This window comes from Chrysochloris asiatica, unplaced genomic scaffold, assembly GCF_000296735.1.
Source record: "Chrysochloris asiatica unplaced genomic scaffold, ChrAsi1.0 scaffold00056, whole genome shotgun sequence".
In the NCBI taxonomy this organism is placed as follows: domain Eukaryota; kingdom Metazoa; phylum Chordata; class Mammalia; order Afrosoricida; family Chrysochloridae; genus Chrysochloris; species Chrysochloris asiatica.
This window is the reverse complement of record NW_006408574.1, coordinates 2,432,697-2,447,493: the sequence shown is the minus strand read 5'-3', so window position 1 is coordinate 2,447,493 and position 14,797 is coordinate 2,432,697. Positions and strand designations below refer to the sequence as shown.

The 14,797-nt window shown below is 59.2% G+C and overlaps 1 protein-coding gene across 1 annotated transcript in view; it reads left to right on the top strand.

The window, feature by feature from the left end:
- NOTCH1 (notch 1) overlaps positions 1-14,797 on the top strand; it is a 36,685-nt gene that overhangs the window by 3,137 nt on the left and 18,751 nt on the right. Inside the window, exons 3-4 of the mRNA XM_006863701.1 lie at positions 13,019-13,281; positions 13,575-13,913. Of these exons, the coding sequence (XP_006863763.1) occupies positions 13,019-13,281; positions 13,575-13,913 (602 nt within the window). The remainder of the gene's footprint in view (positions 1-13,018; positions 13,282-13,574; positions 13,914-14,797) is intronic.

Genomic DNA, 14,797 nt, shown 5'->3' with positions numbered 1-14,797 from the left:
CCCAGATCTGGGGGTCCCTGGATCCCCCTTCCTGAGCCAGTCGCCCAAGGTCTCTGGCTCAGCAATTCTGCACTGGGTCTGAAACCCCCTCCTTTTTTGGCGGGAAAGTCTCCCCCAGTTTGTCTGGGCGCTCAGCCAAGTGCGGCCCACAGAGATCCCATTGTGTATACCCCGCAAATCCAGTGAGGAGGGGCCATGGGCAACCTCTGGACAACTCCATGTTTGGGGTGCAGGGTCAGGCCTCTGGGATTTGTAGCAAACCTGTGGCCTCCGGCAGGGAGCGGGTGTCTCTCTCTGGACCCTGGGCTTGAGCCCAGCTTGCACATCTCCAGGACTCCGTCCCAGCTGAAGGAGGCCTGTGGCCTGCTGGAACTCAACATCCAAGCAGGGCCCAGAGGTTGGCTTTCCCAGCTGAGGGAGAGGCCATATTCTTTCCTCTGAGGTGTTCCTGGTGCAGACTTCCAGCGCTCCCATGGTGGGAGTTCAAATCCATGGTGGGAGTCAGTGCTTTGACTTTCTGTACCAGTTTGCTGTCCTGTCGGTTGGGTATGAGAAACGGTTTTACCAGCAGTGGCTGGAGTTTGGTGAATCATCTGTTCCCACCCCGAGGATTGCTGGTCAGGTAGAGGGAGGTTCCGTCTCTGGTTCAGGCCTTCCCATGGGGTTTGCCTCTGGAGACTGCTTGTGCAGGTGGGGGTCCTGTGGGTAAGCAGAGAGGCCTTCTACCCCCTCCTAGTCCTGCTAAGGGAAAAAAGGACCCCCACCCCCCTGCAGTTGGAGCAGGGGCTGGGCAGAGTCTCTGGGTGGGAGTGTGTCCTCCGTCTGGAAGATTCATCAGGGGACCTTCCCTGCCTGTGGGGATTTGGGGGTAACTTTAGGTAATGGCAGAAGTGGGGCGTCACCACCAGAGTAGCTGGCTGGGGCCTGGGGGACTCCTGTACCGAAGGCCTAGTTCATGGCACTGTGCCAGTCTGCCTCTCCGTGCTATAGCTGATGAAAGACCATGCTCTTAGTACTGTAGGGGCAGAGGCCACCCCACTCCTCCTGCCCTCTCCTTTTGAGCTGACCCGCTGGTCTCAGGGTCCTAGGTCTCTATCAGTTGGGTGTTGAATTAATGCTGAGCCCTTGTGGAGATGCCCGTGGGCCTGGACTGGCTGTTTGGGAAGACGTGGTCGTCAGCACATCACACTTTTGAGAGCATTCTGCTCTAGGTGCTGAGACATGTCGGGGACATGCCAGCCCCAAGCCCTGCTGTTACAGCACTTACCTTCCAGGTGGGGTCAGAAGGGACAAGAGAGGTACAGAGGGTGGGCCAAGGGGCCCTGACACAAGGGACTTGAGTGATGCCATGGAGTGGCTGAGATCACAGAACTGCCACCTGGCCCCCACGTGCTTGCCTGACCACTGCCCTGCCCTCTGACTTCCCTTCCATTGAGGAGGGAAGTGACTTGGTTTCCACTGTGTCACCTGCCGCCGGGGAGGGGCAGAGGAGGTCACGGGGCTGTGTCTGGGAGTGAGGAAAGGCTGTCTCAGGGCTTTGTCAAAACACTTGGTCAAACAGAAAGTCTCACCTGTTCACCCCCTCAGCTAACCAGGGAACGTCGGGGGGCGGACCCCAGCAGAGCGCCTGTGGTGAAAAGCGGGCCAACAGTTTTTCCATTGAAAAAATACTTTTTGTTTTTAAGCCAAAGGAAGAGGGTGTGGCCTTTGCAGACATAGGGTGGCTGGAGCAGATAGTGAATGGAGGAGCCAGAGCTGGGGTGCATCGGCTGGGGCTCTGTACAGCACGTTGTCCACCAGTGCAGGGCTGTCTTGTTCCTCTGTTGAGGCACCTGCATGGCAGGTGGGGTTGTTGGTGTGTGGGGGGGTGGGGGGGATGGGGGGGAGTTGCATTACCGCCTCCTGTTTCCTCTGCATGTAGCTCTGCAGAACATACTGCGTGATTCAGTTGTTCTAAGTAGTGTAAGGACAGTGACTCTGCACACCTGTATGTGGTCAGCCTGACAGGTGGTGACCCCAGCCACCTGTCTTCCCCATTTTGTAGGTGGGAAAATGGACTCTGAAGGAACGATTCACTAGAGTCAGCTTCTGTGCCCCAGGACACTTTACTGACTTTAATGAGTCGCAGGCTTGGGGCAGCGATCCTGTGAGCGGTGCACTAGGTGGCCCTCAGGGGCCAGGTGGACTTTTTCTCTGATAGGGAGAGTGGACACTGAATGGTGTAGAAGGTGAGGAGCCTCGTTTTCCTCGTCTGTGTGTACAGGGGTTGGAGCCCCCTTCTTCAGTACCCAGGTGGGTCTGGACCTGAGACAGTACTGGTGGCAACGTGCGGCAGAATGGTGGAGTGGAGGTGCCCAGGGGTCAGACCTGGCAATGTGGCTAGGCGGGTTCTACCAGTCTGAGGCTGCTCCTGCCTGCCCAGACAGGAGCACTTCTGAGGAGGGCAGTGATTGACAGTTAGATTGGCTAGCCACGGAGGAGGGGCGGGCTGAAGGATGCCCCTCCTTGGCCCCCCCACCTGCCCCTCACCCTGTCCTGCACTTGGCCTTGAGGATGGGCCCATCCTCAGGGGACAAGGGACTGGAGTTTTGGGATAGCTAAAGATGGCCAAACTTCGTCTCTCATACTTTGGACATACTGTCAGGAGGGACCAGTCGCTGGAGAAGGATCTCATGTTTGGTAAGGTGGAGGGTCAGAGAAAAAGAGGAAGACCCCCAGTGAGATGGATTGGCCAGGTGGCAACAGTAGTGAGGTTGGCCCAGGATCGGGCAGTGTTTCGTTCTGCTGTGCCTAAGGTCGTTATGAGTCGGTACCAACCTAATGGCCCCTAACCACAACAAAGGTATATATGAAAGGGCTTTGAAAAGTTTCTGGGAGAGTTCATTGTCTTTTAATTCCATATTTCATGAACTTTTTCAAGTCCCCTTGTATATATACTCATCCAGTATATATATATATATATATATAGAGAGAGAGAGAGAGAGAGAGAGTGAGTTGCTGGTATTAAGTGCTATCTAGTTGTTCTGACTCAGAGTGATCCTATATACGGTTTCCGAGGAGCAACTGTTGAGTTTGAACCACGACCTTGCAGTCTAGTGCTTATCCTCTAGTACACCACACCAGGACACCATAACGTAGTACTTGTTATTAAGTGCCGTCGAGTCAGTTCCAACTCATAGCGACCCTGCATAGGGTTTCTGAGAAGTGGCTGGTGGGTTTGAACCTGACTACCTTGCAGTTCAAACCAACCTTGAGGTTGAGTGCTTATCCTAGGGCACCACACCAGGACTCCGACATAGTACTTGGTGGTGGGTGATGGTGGTCATGTGCCGTGGAGTCGGTTCCGACTCATAGCGACCCTGTACAGGGTTTCCGAGGCTGTAAATCTTTACGGGAGCAGAAAGCCTCATCTTTCTCCCACGTTCGCAGCCTGATTTGTAACCACTACGCTACCAGAACTCCTTAACATAGTACATAGTACTTGGTGTTGTTAAGTGCCGTCGAGTTGATTCCGACCCATAGCGACCCTGTATAGGGTTTCTGAGGAGCAGCTGGTGAGCTTGAACCACTGACCTTGCAGTTCAAACGGCTTGGCAGTCTGGCGCATTAACCCATACCGCCACACTTTGTGAAGTTGGACCCGACTCATAGCAACCCTGTCTAGGGTTTCCGAGAAGTGGCTGGTGGGTTTGAACCACTGATCTTGTGGTTTAACAATTCAGTACTTATCCTACAATGCCACACCAGGTCTAGAGAGAGAGAGAGCTGTTCATTGTCATGAGTTGGTGCTGATTCGGGGCGGCCCACTGTGTGTAGAGTGGAACTATGTCATACAGACTTTTCCAGGCTGTAACCTTTTCAGAAGTAGATTCAGAAGCCAGGCAGGCCTCTGGGTAGGTTTGAACTGCCAAACTTGCTGCTAGTAGTTGAATGCTAAACAAGTTCTACCACCCAGTGATGCTGGATACAAGCACACACACACACATATATGTGTTATTGTTAAGTGCTGTCGAGTCCATTCTGACCCATAGCGACCCTGTATAGGGGCTTCAGAAAGTTCCTGGGAAAAACCCATTGTCTTTTCATTGCATTCTTCCCTGAGCTTTTTGAGCACCCTCCTATTTTCACAGGGATCCTTGGTGGCGCTGTAGTTTAAGCACTGGACTGCTAAGCACAGTGTCGGCGGTTCAAATCCACCAGCTGCTCTGTAGGAGAAAGATTTACAGTCTTGGAAACCCTCAGAGTATGAGTCATACTCCCTGGCAGTTGGCTTGGTCGTGCGTATTTTACACGACATAAAGTTGACCGTCCACCCGTGGTCACTAATTCAGTGGCCTGCAGTTAATCACAATGTTATGCAATCAGCGCTACTGTCTTGTTCTAGACGCTTCCTTCATTCCCAAAAGGAAGCCCATACCCGATAGACAGTCGTCCCCACTTTCCTCTGAACCCAGGGGTGGGACATCCGATCACTGACTCTTCCGAGTGGCTTAGTCAGGGGTCAAGCAGCAGCGTGTCTCTGGATGGCCTGTTCTAGACATTTCCTTCATGTGGAATTGTGCGCAGTGCCTCGAGCTCAGCGCAGTGTCCCAGACCCACCCAGGCTGGAGTGTCAGCAATACACTCCCTGAGGGACTGCCTTGTGCATCAGGGACTAATCACAGGTGGTCTCAGATGTCAGGTCGGCATCCTAGAAAACGTGTGAGTGTTCTCCCATTGTGTGTTCCTGGCTCCTAGCTGCCAGGCATCAAGCAACTGGGGAGCTAGCTGCACAGTGGGCTTGGGGAATCTGCCATGCTGGCGAGGCAGGAGTGTGGGCTGTGGGGACTTGCAGGCCTGGGGTTGGGAAGTGGGTCAGGCCAGGCCAAGCTGACGCAGCCCCCAGGGCGGGCAGGCTACAGCTGTCAGGAGTTCAAGTCAGACCGGGAACAGGCTCCATCTACTTCCAATGCCCACTGGAACCTTGGGGATACCCCTGGGAGGGGCTCGCCGAGGTGGGAGAGTGAAGGGGGTGTGGGGAGAGGGGTGAGCCAGGCCAACATGCCTTGCCTGAGTCCCCTTCCAGCCTCACCCTCTGCCTCTGGACCACAGCTCTGCTTGTCCCTGTGGTTAGCTCCAAGTTCTGGGCTTGCCCTGTGAGGCAGGAGAAGCTGACCTGGCTCCTCATCTTAGACATGCTGGGACTCTTCCTGTAGCTCGTCCCCAGGCACACAGTAGCCGGAGGCCAGAGAAACCCTGGTGACGGGACACTAGTGGGCAGCTCAGTGCTCTTCCCTCCTGGTCTGGTGAACACTTGCTGTCCCCGGAGTCAGCTTCTTGTGCGTCCTCAAGGCCCTTGTGGATTCTGGAAACAGACCCTCCTCGGGGCTTCCCAAGGGGATCCTCCACCTGCACATGCTGCCCTGAATCTCCACTTTCCTTGTGTGTATGGGGATGGGCACATGCTACCATCAACACCGTAGTGTGAGTTCAGGCTAAGCATTTGCCTCTCCTGACCCCCTTCTCCCTAGAATGAAGCTGCTTCTCTGCCCCGCAGTGGGACATGGCGCCATCCCAGAGTCTTTATCATATGGTCCCAGGATGGGGGCTCAGGTGACAGCTACCTCATCAAGAGCTGCCCCATCACCCCAGACCGTGCTGTGGTTCCAGAATGCTTGATTTGGTTTCTCTCAAAAGCCAATCTGCTGACTTGCTGAACAAATGCTTCCTCCACAGATCGCGTAAAGGGAGCCCCATCTGTGTGTACACTGTGGAGGGAGAGGACAGGAAGTGTCTGACGACCCCCTCCCCTAGACCCATGGGGGCGGGGGCAGGTTGCTGGCTGCCTGTGTCAAGCTGAGGCTTGGGGCTGCGTGGGGACAGGGCAGCGGGCTCCCCTTCTCACCCACGCCGGCGCCCTCTGTAGGTCATAGCTGTGCCCCAGGCGTTTGCTCAGGGAGCCTCTATGGGAGCCCAGTTTTATTAGAGAAGCTCTCGTGCTAAGTCTTGTCGGAGAAAATTACACCTCAGTCACTTTCCCTGTAGCAGGTGCCCCTGAAAGCAATAGTCATTCCTCAGAGGAATGCAGACCACATGGGGCTGGGCTAGGAAACCCGCTGTTGGGTCAAGGCCCTGGCCAAGCCTGGCTCTCTCCAAGGCCATCTCAGGCCAACGTGGTTCATGGAACTTGAGAGGCCCCCGGGAGGCCGACCAGTGTGATTGGAGTGGGTGGTGAGAGCTCCGTTGTGTCGTAGCAGCCTCTGGGAAGATTCATCTGGGCTGCGGGCAGGCAGGGCCAGCCTCCCACCATTTCCTCTATGTATCGGTTGTTGGTAAAGCGGAAACTCCGAAGATTACTGGAAATGAGAGCTGGGGAGAAGCCAGACTGCGGGCGGCAGGCATGTTTTCCCCTGACAGCTCTTTAGTCAGATGCTGAGTGGAGGCTGGGGGTGGGATAGGCCGCCCTGTAACCCCCGACCCCTGGGTCAGCCTCGCTTCCCTCCACCCTCAAGCCAGACCTCCTGACTTCTCCAGCCCATCTGGTTAGAAGCCCCAGGGAGGCCCCATGAGGCTGTGTGCCCCAGCCAGCAGGGACCTGGGGGCTTAGACAGATCCTCCCCCAGGTGCCTCTGGAAGCCAGCCGGCATGGCCCTCAGCCAATCCCATAGCTGGACCCTTGGACAGTCCCCGTGGTAGTCACACCTGGACCCTAGGACTGTCCCCTTGGTGGCCACACCTGTGCCCTTGGGCAGTTCCCTTGGTGGTCACACCTGTGCCCTTGAACAGTCCCCCTGGTGGTCATACCTAGACCCTCAGACTGTCCCCTTGGTGGCCACACCTGTGCCCTCGGGCAGTTCCCTTGGTGGTCACACTTGTGCCCTTGGACTGTCCCCATGGTGGTCAGAGCTGGACCCCCTTGGACAGTCCCCGTGGTGGCCACACCTGTGCCCTCAGACTGTCCCCTTGGTGGTCACACCTGTGCCCTTGGACAGTCCCCCTGGTGGTCACACCTGTGCCCTCAGGCAGTTCCTTTGGTGGTCACACCTGTGCCCTTGGACTGTCCCCTTGGTGGTCAGAGCTGGACCCTTGGACAGTCCCCGTGGTGGTCACACCTGGACCCTCGGACTGTCCCCTTGGTGGCCACACATGTGCCCTCAGGTAGGTCCCCTGGTGGTCACACCTGTGCCCTTGGACCGTCCCCCTGGTGGTCATACCTAGACCCTCAGACTGTCCCCTTGGTGGTCACACCTGGACCCTTGGACTGTCCCCTTGGTGGTCAGAGCTGGACCCTCAGACTGTCCCCTTGGTGGTCACACCTGGGGTTTCACACAGTCCCCTTGGTAGTCACACCCGTGCCCTCAGTCCCATTGGTGGTCACACCTGGACAGGGATGAGTGGGTGGAGCCAGGTGAGCAGGGCAGCCCGGGTTCCCAGAAGGCCTCACTCATCTGGCTGCAGGGAGCCACGTCCGAGCCGGTTTAGTTTTGTACTCAGCCATGTGCCCTGCTGCCTGGTGACCTGGGCTGACGACCCTGCTGCACGTTTGTCGTCACTGTGCCGCGGTACCGGTGCCCTGCACCCTGTCTACTGGACAGGAGGGCTTCAGCTCTGTCCAGTCAGCATTCACCCAGGAAGGTCCAGCGCCCCGGTGGGAGGGCTTCAGGACCGGTGTGTGGGCTCGGATGAAGTTGTCATGTCTAGATGAGGCTGCAGGGTTGGGGAGAAGTGTGTGGGATTTGCCTGAGGTTTGTGGGAGTCGGGAGGGGTTGCAGAGCTCGTACAACGTTCTGTGGGGCTCACGAGAAGTTGCAGGGTTTGGACGAGGTTGTGTGCAGAGCCGGAGTCTGCCTGGCTGGCATGAGCTGGGGGCAGCAGCCTCTGTGTGGCCAGTGAGGGGGCAGTGATGGTGACAGGAGGGGTGGCCTTACTCAGTTGTCCAGGCCTCTGGGACCACCAGACAGCTTGAAGCCGAGTCCAGGCGGTGGATAGAGGGGCCTCATGGGGGTGTTGTTTCTAGGGAGCAATGAAGGAATGTGGGCAGGCTCTGCCTTTGTCTGCAGGGGCTGACAGCTCCCTTCCCAGAGCCCACTGGAGCCGGGATGAACTTTGGTGTGCACTATGCCCTGTGTCTTGTGCCAAGGAAGGTGGGAGGGTCCCATTGCTCCCGGGAAAGTGGGACCTTCTGCAGGATGGTCCAGGGATGCCCAGAGCCTGAGGGGCCCCCCCAGCCACGCCCCCTGCTTGGGTTTCAGTGGCCTGTGGGAAGTGAGCTTGCATTGTACCAGGCTGTCGACTCTGGAGGTCAGGTGGTCAGGCGTGAAATCCAGCCCAGGGGCAGGGCAACTGGGGTGGATGTGTATGTGTGGGGGGCACACATACTCCTGCCTCTTTCCCAGGGGGCTTCAGTAGTTCCTCAGCTGCCTCTGAGAAGTTGTCTGTTGCAAGGGGTCAGCAACCTAGCTCCCCACCTTGTGCCAGTGGGGTGAAGACTGCTCCCAGATCACAGCAGTGCCGTGGGCACCACCTGATTAGGCCTCAGTTTCTCCTCTGAACTAATTAAAGCAGATAGATCCTCAGTCCAGGGCCAGCTTCTGAGAACCAGTCCCTCACTGGAAGCCAGTGGGGCCTCACTTTGGTCTCTACCCAAGGACTGGAAGGTGCTGGAAAGGCCTGAGCGGTCCTTGGTCCCTGCCTCCTGTGTTCTCGATGGACAGGGGCACGTTGCAGGGGTAGCCACCCTCCTAGGAAAGAGAAGCTTCAGGTATCCACCAGAAATCCTGCCTGCCTGCACTTACTGATCGGAGCGGCCTCTGTGCCCACTGACCTGCCTACCTCTTGCTAAGCATCTTTGGGGTACGGCTCGGAGCTCTGCCCTGCCTAATGTGTCTCGGGGGCGCTCAGGGCTCTGTCTTTGGGGGCATCTGTCACGGGCAGCCTGTGGGGTTGTGAGTGACAGGTGAGCTCCTGGTGGCCCCGGCTGGCCATGCAGGGTGCCCATGAGTGCAGTCTCCGGGAAACTGACTGACCTCTGTTCCAGGCCTTTCCGTCCTCTCAGACAGGACATGCTGCTTCCCCAGCTGGGCCTGAGCTGAGTGGGGACAATGTGTGTGTGTGTGGGGGGTCTGTTTCCTGCTCTGGTGGGAGAGGTGGCTCGAGGCAGGTTCTCTTGGCTCCCACACAAAGGGCTTCCCTGAAGCCGTCACCTCCCTGCCTTTCCTCCTCCCAGCACCTTACACTGAATTTACCAGGCCACTTGGGGAGAAGGTTTCAAGACAAGAGTGGGGTCCCCGCCCTGACACAGTCCAGGGTCAACAGCAGGCCGGGCATTCCCACCCCACCCCCGACTGACACTGCCTTCCTGGTCCTGGACAGGGGGTCTGGCTGTGCCGCCCTTCCTCCTGATGTCTAAGCCCACTGCTGGCCTGCCTCCAGCACTTAGGTGCCTGGAGCATCGACTTTCAGAAGCTCCTGGAATAGAACCCACGTGCTGGCATCTGATTCCCTGGCAGGTGTGGGAACAAAGGCCCAGAAGCTGCCAGGAACTCCAGCACCTTCCCTGCCTGGCTCTGAGGGCTCTGGGCAGGGTGGCTTCAGGGAGGTGAGGGGAAAGGGTGCTTCACAACCCCCTCACTAGATGGCTCTATCCGTCCCTCCCAGAGAGGACGCAGAAAGAACTCCTTTACTACCTGGGGGTGACCACTCTGTCCCTGCCATACCTGCCAGCGTTAACGCGAGCAATCCTGGGCCAGAGTCGCCCCAATGGGGCCCAGCGCAGGCTGCCCCTCCCTCCACACTCCTCAATCGTCCCGCAGTGGTGAGGCACCTCTGCTGGCCAGGGAAGCCTCATGGTGCCCAGGGTCCCGCTTGGCAGCGTGCCCTCAACAGGTGCACCCCGGGGACCTGACGCTGATCCACTTGTGGTGAGCCAAGCCCTGCCATGGGCAGGCTTGTCTTCCGCGGCGGTGAGGAGCTCACTGCATTTGGATCCTCCTTGTGACAGCCGAAGCTATGCTGGGCACCCCTGCCCTGCTTCCTGGGTGACCCCACAAGGGTGCAGCCCGAGCGCCAACGGAAAACACCTTGAAGGCAGGAACCAAGTAGTCACTGCCTCCTTCACTTTGGGACAAGGGTCTGTCAGCTGTCCCTTGGGGGTGGCAGATGGCCACTTAGTGGAGAAAGGAAAACAGCACAATTTGGAATTCGTCCCGGGTGAAAGGTCAGGCGGCATCTGCCTCTGAGCTCTCTGGAGTCGCATTTCTGTGGAGCGCAGGCAGGGGGGCCATGGGTGGGAGCCGCACAGTGGCAATGTTGAAGCCGGAACAATGCAGGAGCCAGGCGCTGTGGGCAGCAGACAGAGGGGAGCATTTGGCACCCCGACAGTGGCGTCTGCCGGATGCCCGGCCCTTCCCGGAGCCCGTGGTAGTGCTTGCTCACCTGCTTGGGGGGATGGGGGTGGTGGTGGTGGGGTCTTGAGAAGCAGGCAGAGGAGAGAGGGGGGCCCCTGGTGAGGGTGGTGTGGGCAGAGGTGACCTGGTTTGTCGGCCCCGGGAAGGTCTTTATGCTGCCCTGAGGTGGGTCGTATGGAAGCCCACAGAAGGCAAAGCTGAGGTGAGGACAACCTTCCTCAGTCAGGGCTGTTGGTACAGTGCGGCAGCCACCCTGGGGAGAGGGGCACCGCAGCGGCCTCAGGGAATTCTGGGTGATGTGGAGGGGAGGCAACAGGTGTCTGGCCAGGTGGGGAGAGTGGGACAGACAGGTGGGTTTGAGCTTGAGGGTGCCAGAGCAGGAGACCATGGGTGGGGAAGGATGGGCCTTGGGGTGGCTCTGGAGCTGCTGAGCCATTTGCCCCCAGGCCCATCCCACCACCCAGACTCAGCTACCTCCAGCTCCCCCAAACCTTTGTTTCCCCCACGACACACCTGCTGGGCTGTGCACGCCACGGAGGCCCGCCCAGCAGCCGTGCCGGAGAGAAACTGTGGGTGCTAGTGTGGATAGCGTGGACAACTGGCAGGCGGCATGCCTTCACTGTGTTGTCCCTCGGCAGGGTGGGGACAAGAGCCCTCTCAGCCTCTGCATTCCCTTCGGGAGCCCGTCGACACTCCCGCCCTGCCTGTGGGCTGGCTGCCGGCCCGCCTAGAGCAGCTGCCGCCTCATCCTCACCCACAGGCACACCTGCTCCTGCTGCCCTTTGTCCACCGCTGATGCCTGATTTACGGGGTGTTTTCCCTCTCGCTGGCCAGCGCAGTGCAGCTTGGGAGCTGGGGTCTCAGTCTCAAAGCTGGAGGGTCGGGGTGTACGGGGGCAAGGGGCTCTGGCCCACCAGGAACACCCACTGTCCCGTCCCCTTCGTGTCTTTGTTCAGGTGCCCCCAAAGCCATGGGGTGCTGGGACATCCTGCCCCCTTCCTGTGGATCCTAGAGTCTGCTGGGGGGGAACAAGTTCCTTTGATGAGGCAGCACCTCTGCCAGCCTTCCCCTTCCCTCCCCCACCCCGACTTTGTCGGCAGCTGCAAGGAAAAAGAATCTTTTTCTCCAAGTGGGACCCGAGGCCCAGCTCCTACTGGACAATGGGGACATTGACAGGCCAATCGGCCAGCCTGTAACTGGATCCAGGCTTAGGGCTGGGGATGCTGGGGGGACCCTGGCCAAGAGCCCACAGCCCCCAAAGGCAGGCAGGCATGGACGTGAGGGGAGCTGGGGTCACTGGGGGGGGTGGCTTCCAGGTCCGAGTCAGCCCCCAGTGGGCGGGCCAGAAGCCAGGAGGAGGGCCTGAGTTAACTCCCAGGGCTGGGGGGCGGGGATGTTTTCTTTAAACCAGTTGGTTTGGGGCTTTTGGCTTCTGGCAACAGATGGTGGGCTGAGAGAGTGGCCATTCTGCGTCCTCCCGGCCATCCAGCCCAAGCCTGGGCCATGATGAGAGCCGGCAGGGAAGACAGATGCCTCCCCAGCCGCAGGGATGGGGGTGGGCCTCTGCTCAGCCTCCCCTCACCCACCCGCGGGCTTCGTTTTTGCCCCTGGGAGTCTGTGCTTCAGGTCACAGCCAAGTCTGCCAGCCTGGAAACCATGCCTGACCAGTGCCTGAGCTTGGAACTGCCTTCCCAGGGGGCTGGGAGGTGGCGGCTGTCGGGGGCGTTCTGCCTCACGGGCTCTGCGGCTGGGAAGCATCAGGCCTGGCGGGTCCCAGGGTTTTTATTGAGCTTTCCTGGGAGTGCGGGGTGGGGGGTGCAGGGGGGGAGGCCACCAGGTGACCAGGCCCTGGAGGCTGGGCCAACAGGTGGTGGGGGCTCTAGGGATGGGGGCAGGCAGATCTGAGCCACTCCCTGGCATGGGCAGTGTGAGAGCAGACCCCCCTAGACACACATCTGCTCTGCGCCAGACCCAAGTTCTGGGGGAGGCACCTCAGTCTTGCCAGCTGTGAAATGGGTGAGCCTGTGGTTGGAGGGGTGTGGGGGTGCTGGTGACAAGAAGTCAGGTCCCCCCCAGTGCGGTCAGTCGTATGCATGTCAAGAAGCCCCCACGTGGTCCTTTATAAATCAGGTGACTCGCACTTCACAGAAAAGCTAAGAGACTTGGTTTTCTGAGAGCCCGGGCCAGAATGCCGTGGGGGACTTGGGGCATTCTCATAGGTACCAGTCACGTGGGCTGGGTGATGCAAATACCTTAGAGGGTGGATTACAGATCACACTCACCTTCTCACCAGCCGAGGTGTCAGAGTGTGGCTGCGGGGCATGTCCTCCGGTGTCCCTCGGTGACCCTTTGCTTCCAGCTTGTTCTGTCTCTCCGCCTAAGGCCTCATGAACAGAGCAACACTTCTAATGTCGTCTGCACGTTCTCAGGAACACAGGCTTGAGCACGTATTGGGGGGAACGTGGCTTAATCTGCAACGACCTTGTCATCATCTCTGAACCTGAGCTGTGCCCAGTGCTTGTTGGGGGTAGACCCAGCCTCCCAGCACTCCAGTCAGCTCAGCAGTGGGTTAGGTGTTGGTGCCGAGAGGCAGGGAGCCTTAGGGGCTCACCACATGTGGTCTCTCCTCACAGCTGCAGCGGGGCTTTTGTGGGCCAACGGTGCCAGGCGCCCAGCCCCTGCCTCAGCGCACCCTGCAAGAACGCCGGGACATGCCATGTGCTGGACCAAGGCGGCACAGTGGACTACGCCTGCAGCTGCCGTCTGGGCTTCTCCGGTCCACTCTGTCTGACGCCCCTGGACAACGCCTGCCTCACCAACCCCTGCCGCAATGGCGGGACCTGTGACCTGCTCACGCTTGACGAGTACAAATGCCGCTGTCCCCCAGGCTGGTCAGGTGAGGGCAGCAGGGGCTCTCCCCCTGTCGGACTGCCTGGGACAACGTGCTTGGGAGGACACCAGGGCTACTGTCCCACCCTGGAGTCTCTGCCCCAGGCTCCCACCCTCACTGCCCCTTCATCAGTGAGAAGGGACCCTCTTTTTGCCCAACGGGATTGTAGATTGCACGGGTTTGGGTTCAGATCCCAATGCCATCTTCCCTGCCAAGCTCCTCAGCCTCTGGAAACCCTGGGGTCTTCAGCTGCCTCAGATGATACGGCCTGGGGCCTGACCCCTCGCTGCCTCCCCCAGGGAAGACGTGCCAGCAGGCCGACCCCTGCGCCTCCAACCCCTGTGCCAATGGTGGCCACTGCCTGCCCTTCGAGGCCTCATACATCTGCCGCTGCCCACCGGGTTTCCATGGCCCCACCTGCCGGCAAGACGTGAACGAATGCAACCAGAGCCCTGGACCCTGCCGCAATGGGGGCACCTGTCGTAACGAGGTTGGCTCCTACCGCTGCACCTGCCGTCCCACCTACACTGGCCCACACTGCGAGCTGCCTTACCAGCCCTGCAGCCCCTCGCCCTGCCAGAACGGGGGCACCTGCCGCCCCACAGGAGATACCACTCACGAATGCACCTGTCTGCCAGGTACCCGCCTCTATCCCCCTCTTCCGTGCAGGGCGGGAGCATGGGGACCCCATGGTGTTGGTCGCTCGCCTAAGGTTGCAGGGACCAGGGAGGTCTGTGAGTAGAAGCCCCAGCCCCCAGCACTGCTTCCAAGACACCCCCACATTATCCGTGTCTCCTGGAACCCACACACAAGACAGTGCCCAGTGGGTGTCGACAGGGGCTTCCCCAGGGCCTCGGTGCTTGTCACTTCCCCGGGCCTCCCTGTCTCCCTGGGCAGGGGAGGGTGGACACACTCAAGCCGTCCCCTGGGTCTGCTGTGGTTTGTGTTTTGAGTCAGCATTTCTGCTCTAAAAATACTCAGGACAATGTCTTCGATGGTGAGGGGCTGGCATCCTCCAGTCTGCTCAGCTGCGCCGCCCCCCATGCTTCAGAGGGATGGGAAGGGGGCAGGGGCCAAGTGGGAGGGGGGGCCAGGCGGGGAGCCGGGGCCCTTCTGACCCTGGGGTAACCCAGAGGCCGTTCCACCCCAACTGCAAAGGGGAAGTGGGAGGCCTTTTCCCTTACCCTCCCCCACCACACAGTCAGCAACCTTAGCCAGTGCGCAGACACCAGACTTGAGCATTTCCGACAAGTCACTGTTTGGTGGGTTTGGTGGGGGTGGGGCATCAGCACCCTTCCTGATCCAAACAAGCCAGCCGTTTCCTCCCTCCCACTGCCCGGTGGCCCTGGGCTGGGCTCTGGGTTCAAATGCCTTGTTGGCAGTCCTGTGTTTTCCAGCAGGGGTCCCCATTCCAGCCCTGCCCGGAAGCTCAGTCAGAGGGAAGGAGTGGCCAGTGGGGTCCCCTTGGAGCAGGGCATGGAAACAGTTTGGGAACAGCCCCACCCGGAGTGCCATGGGCATC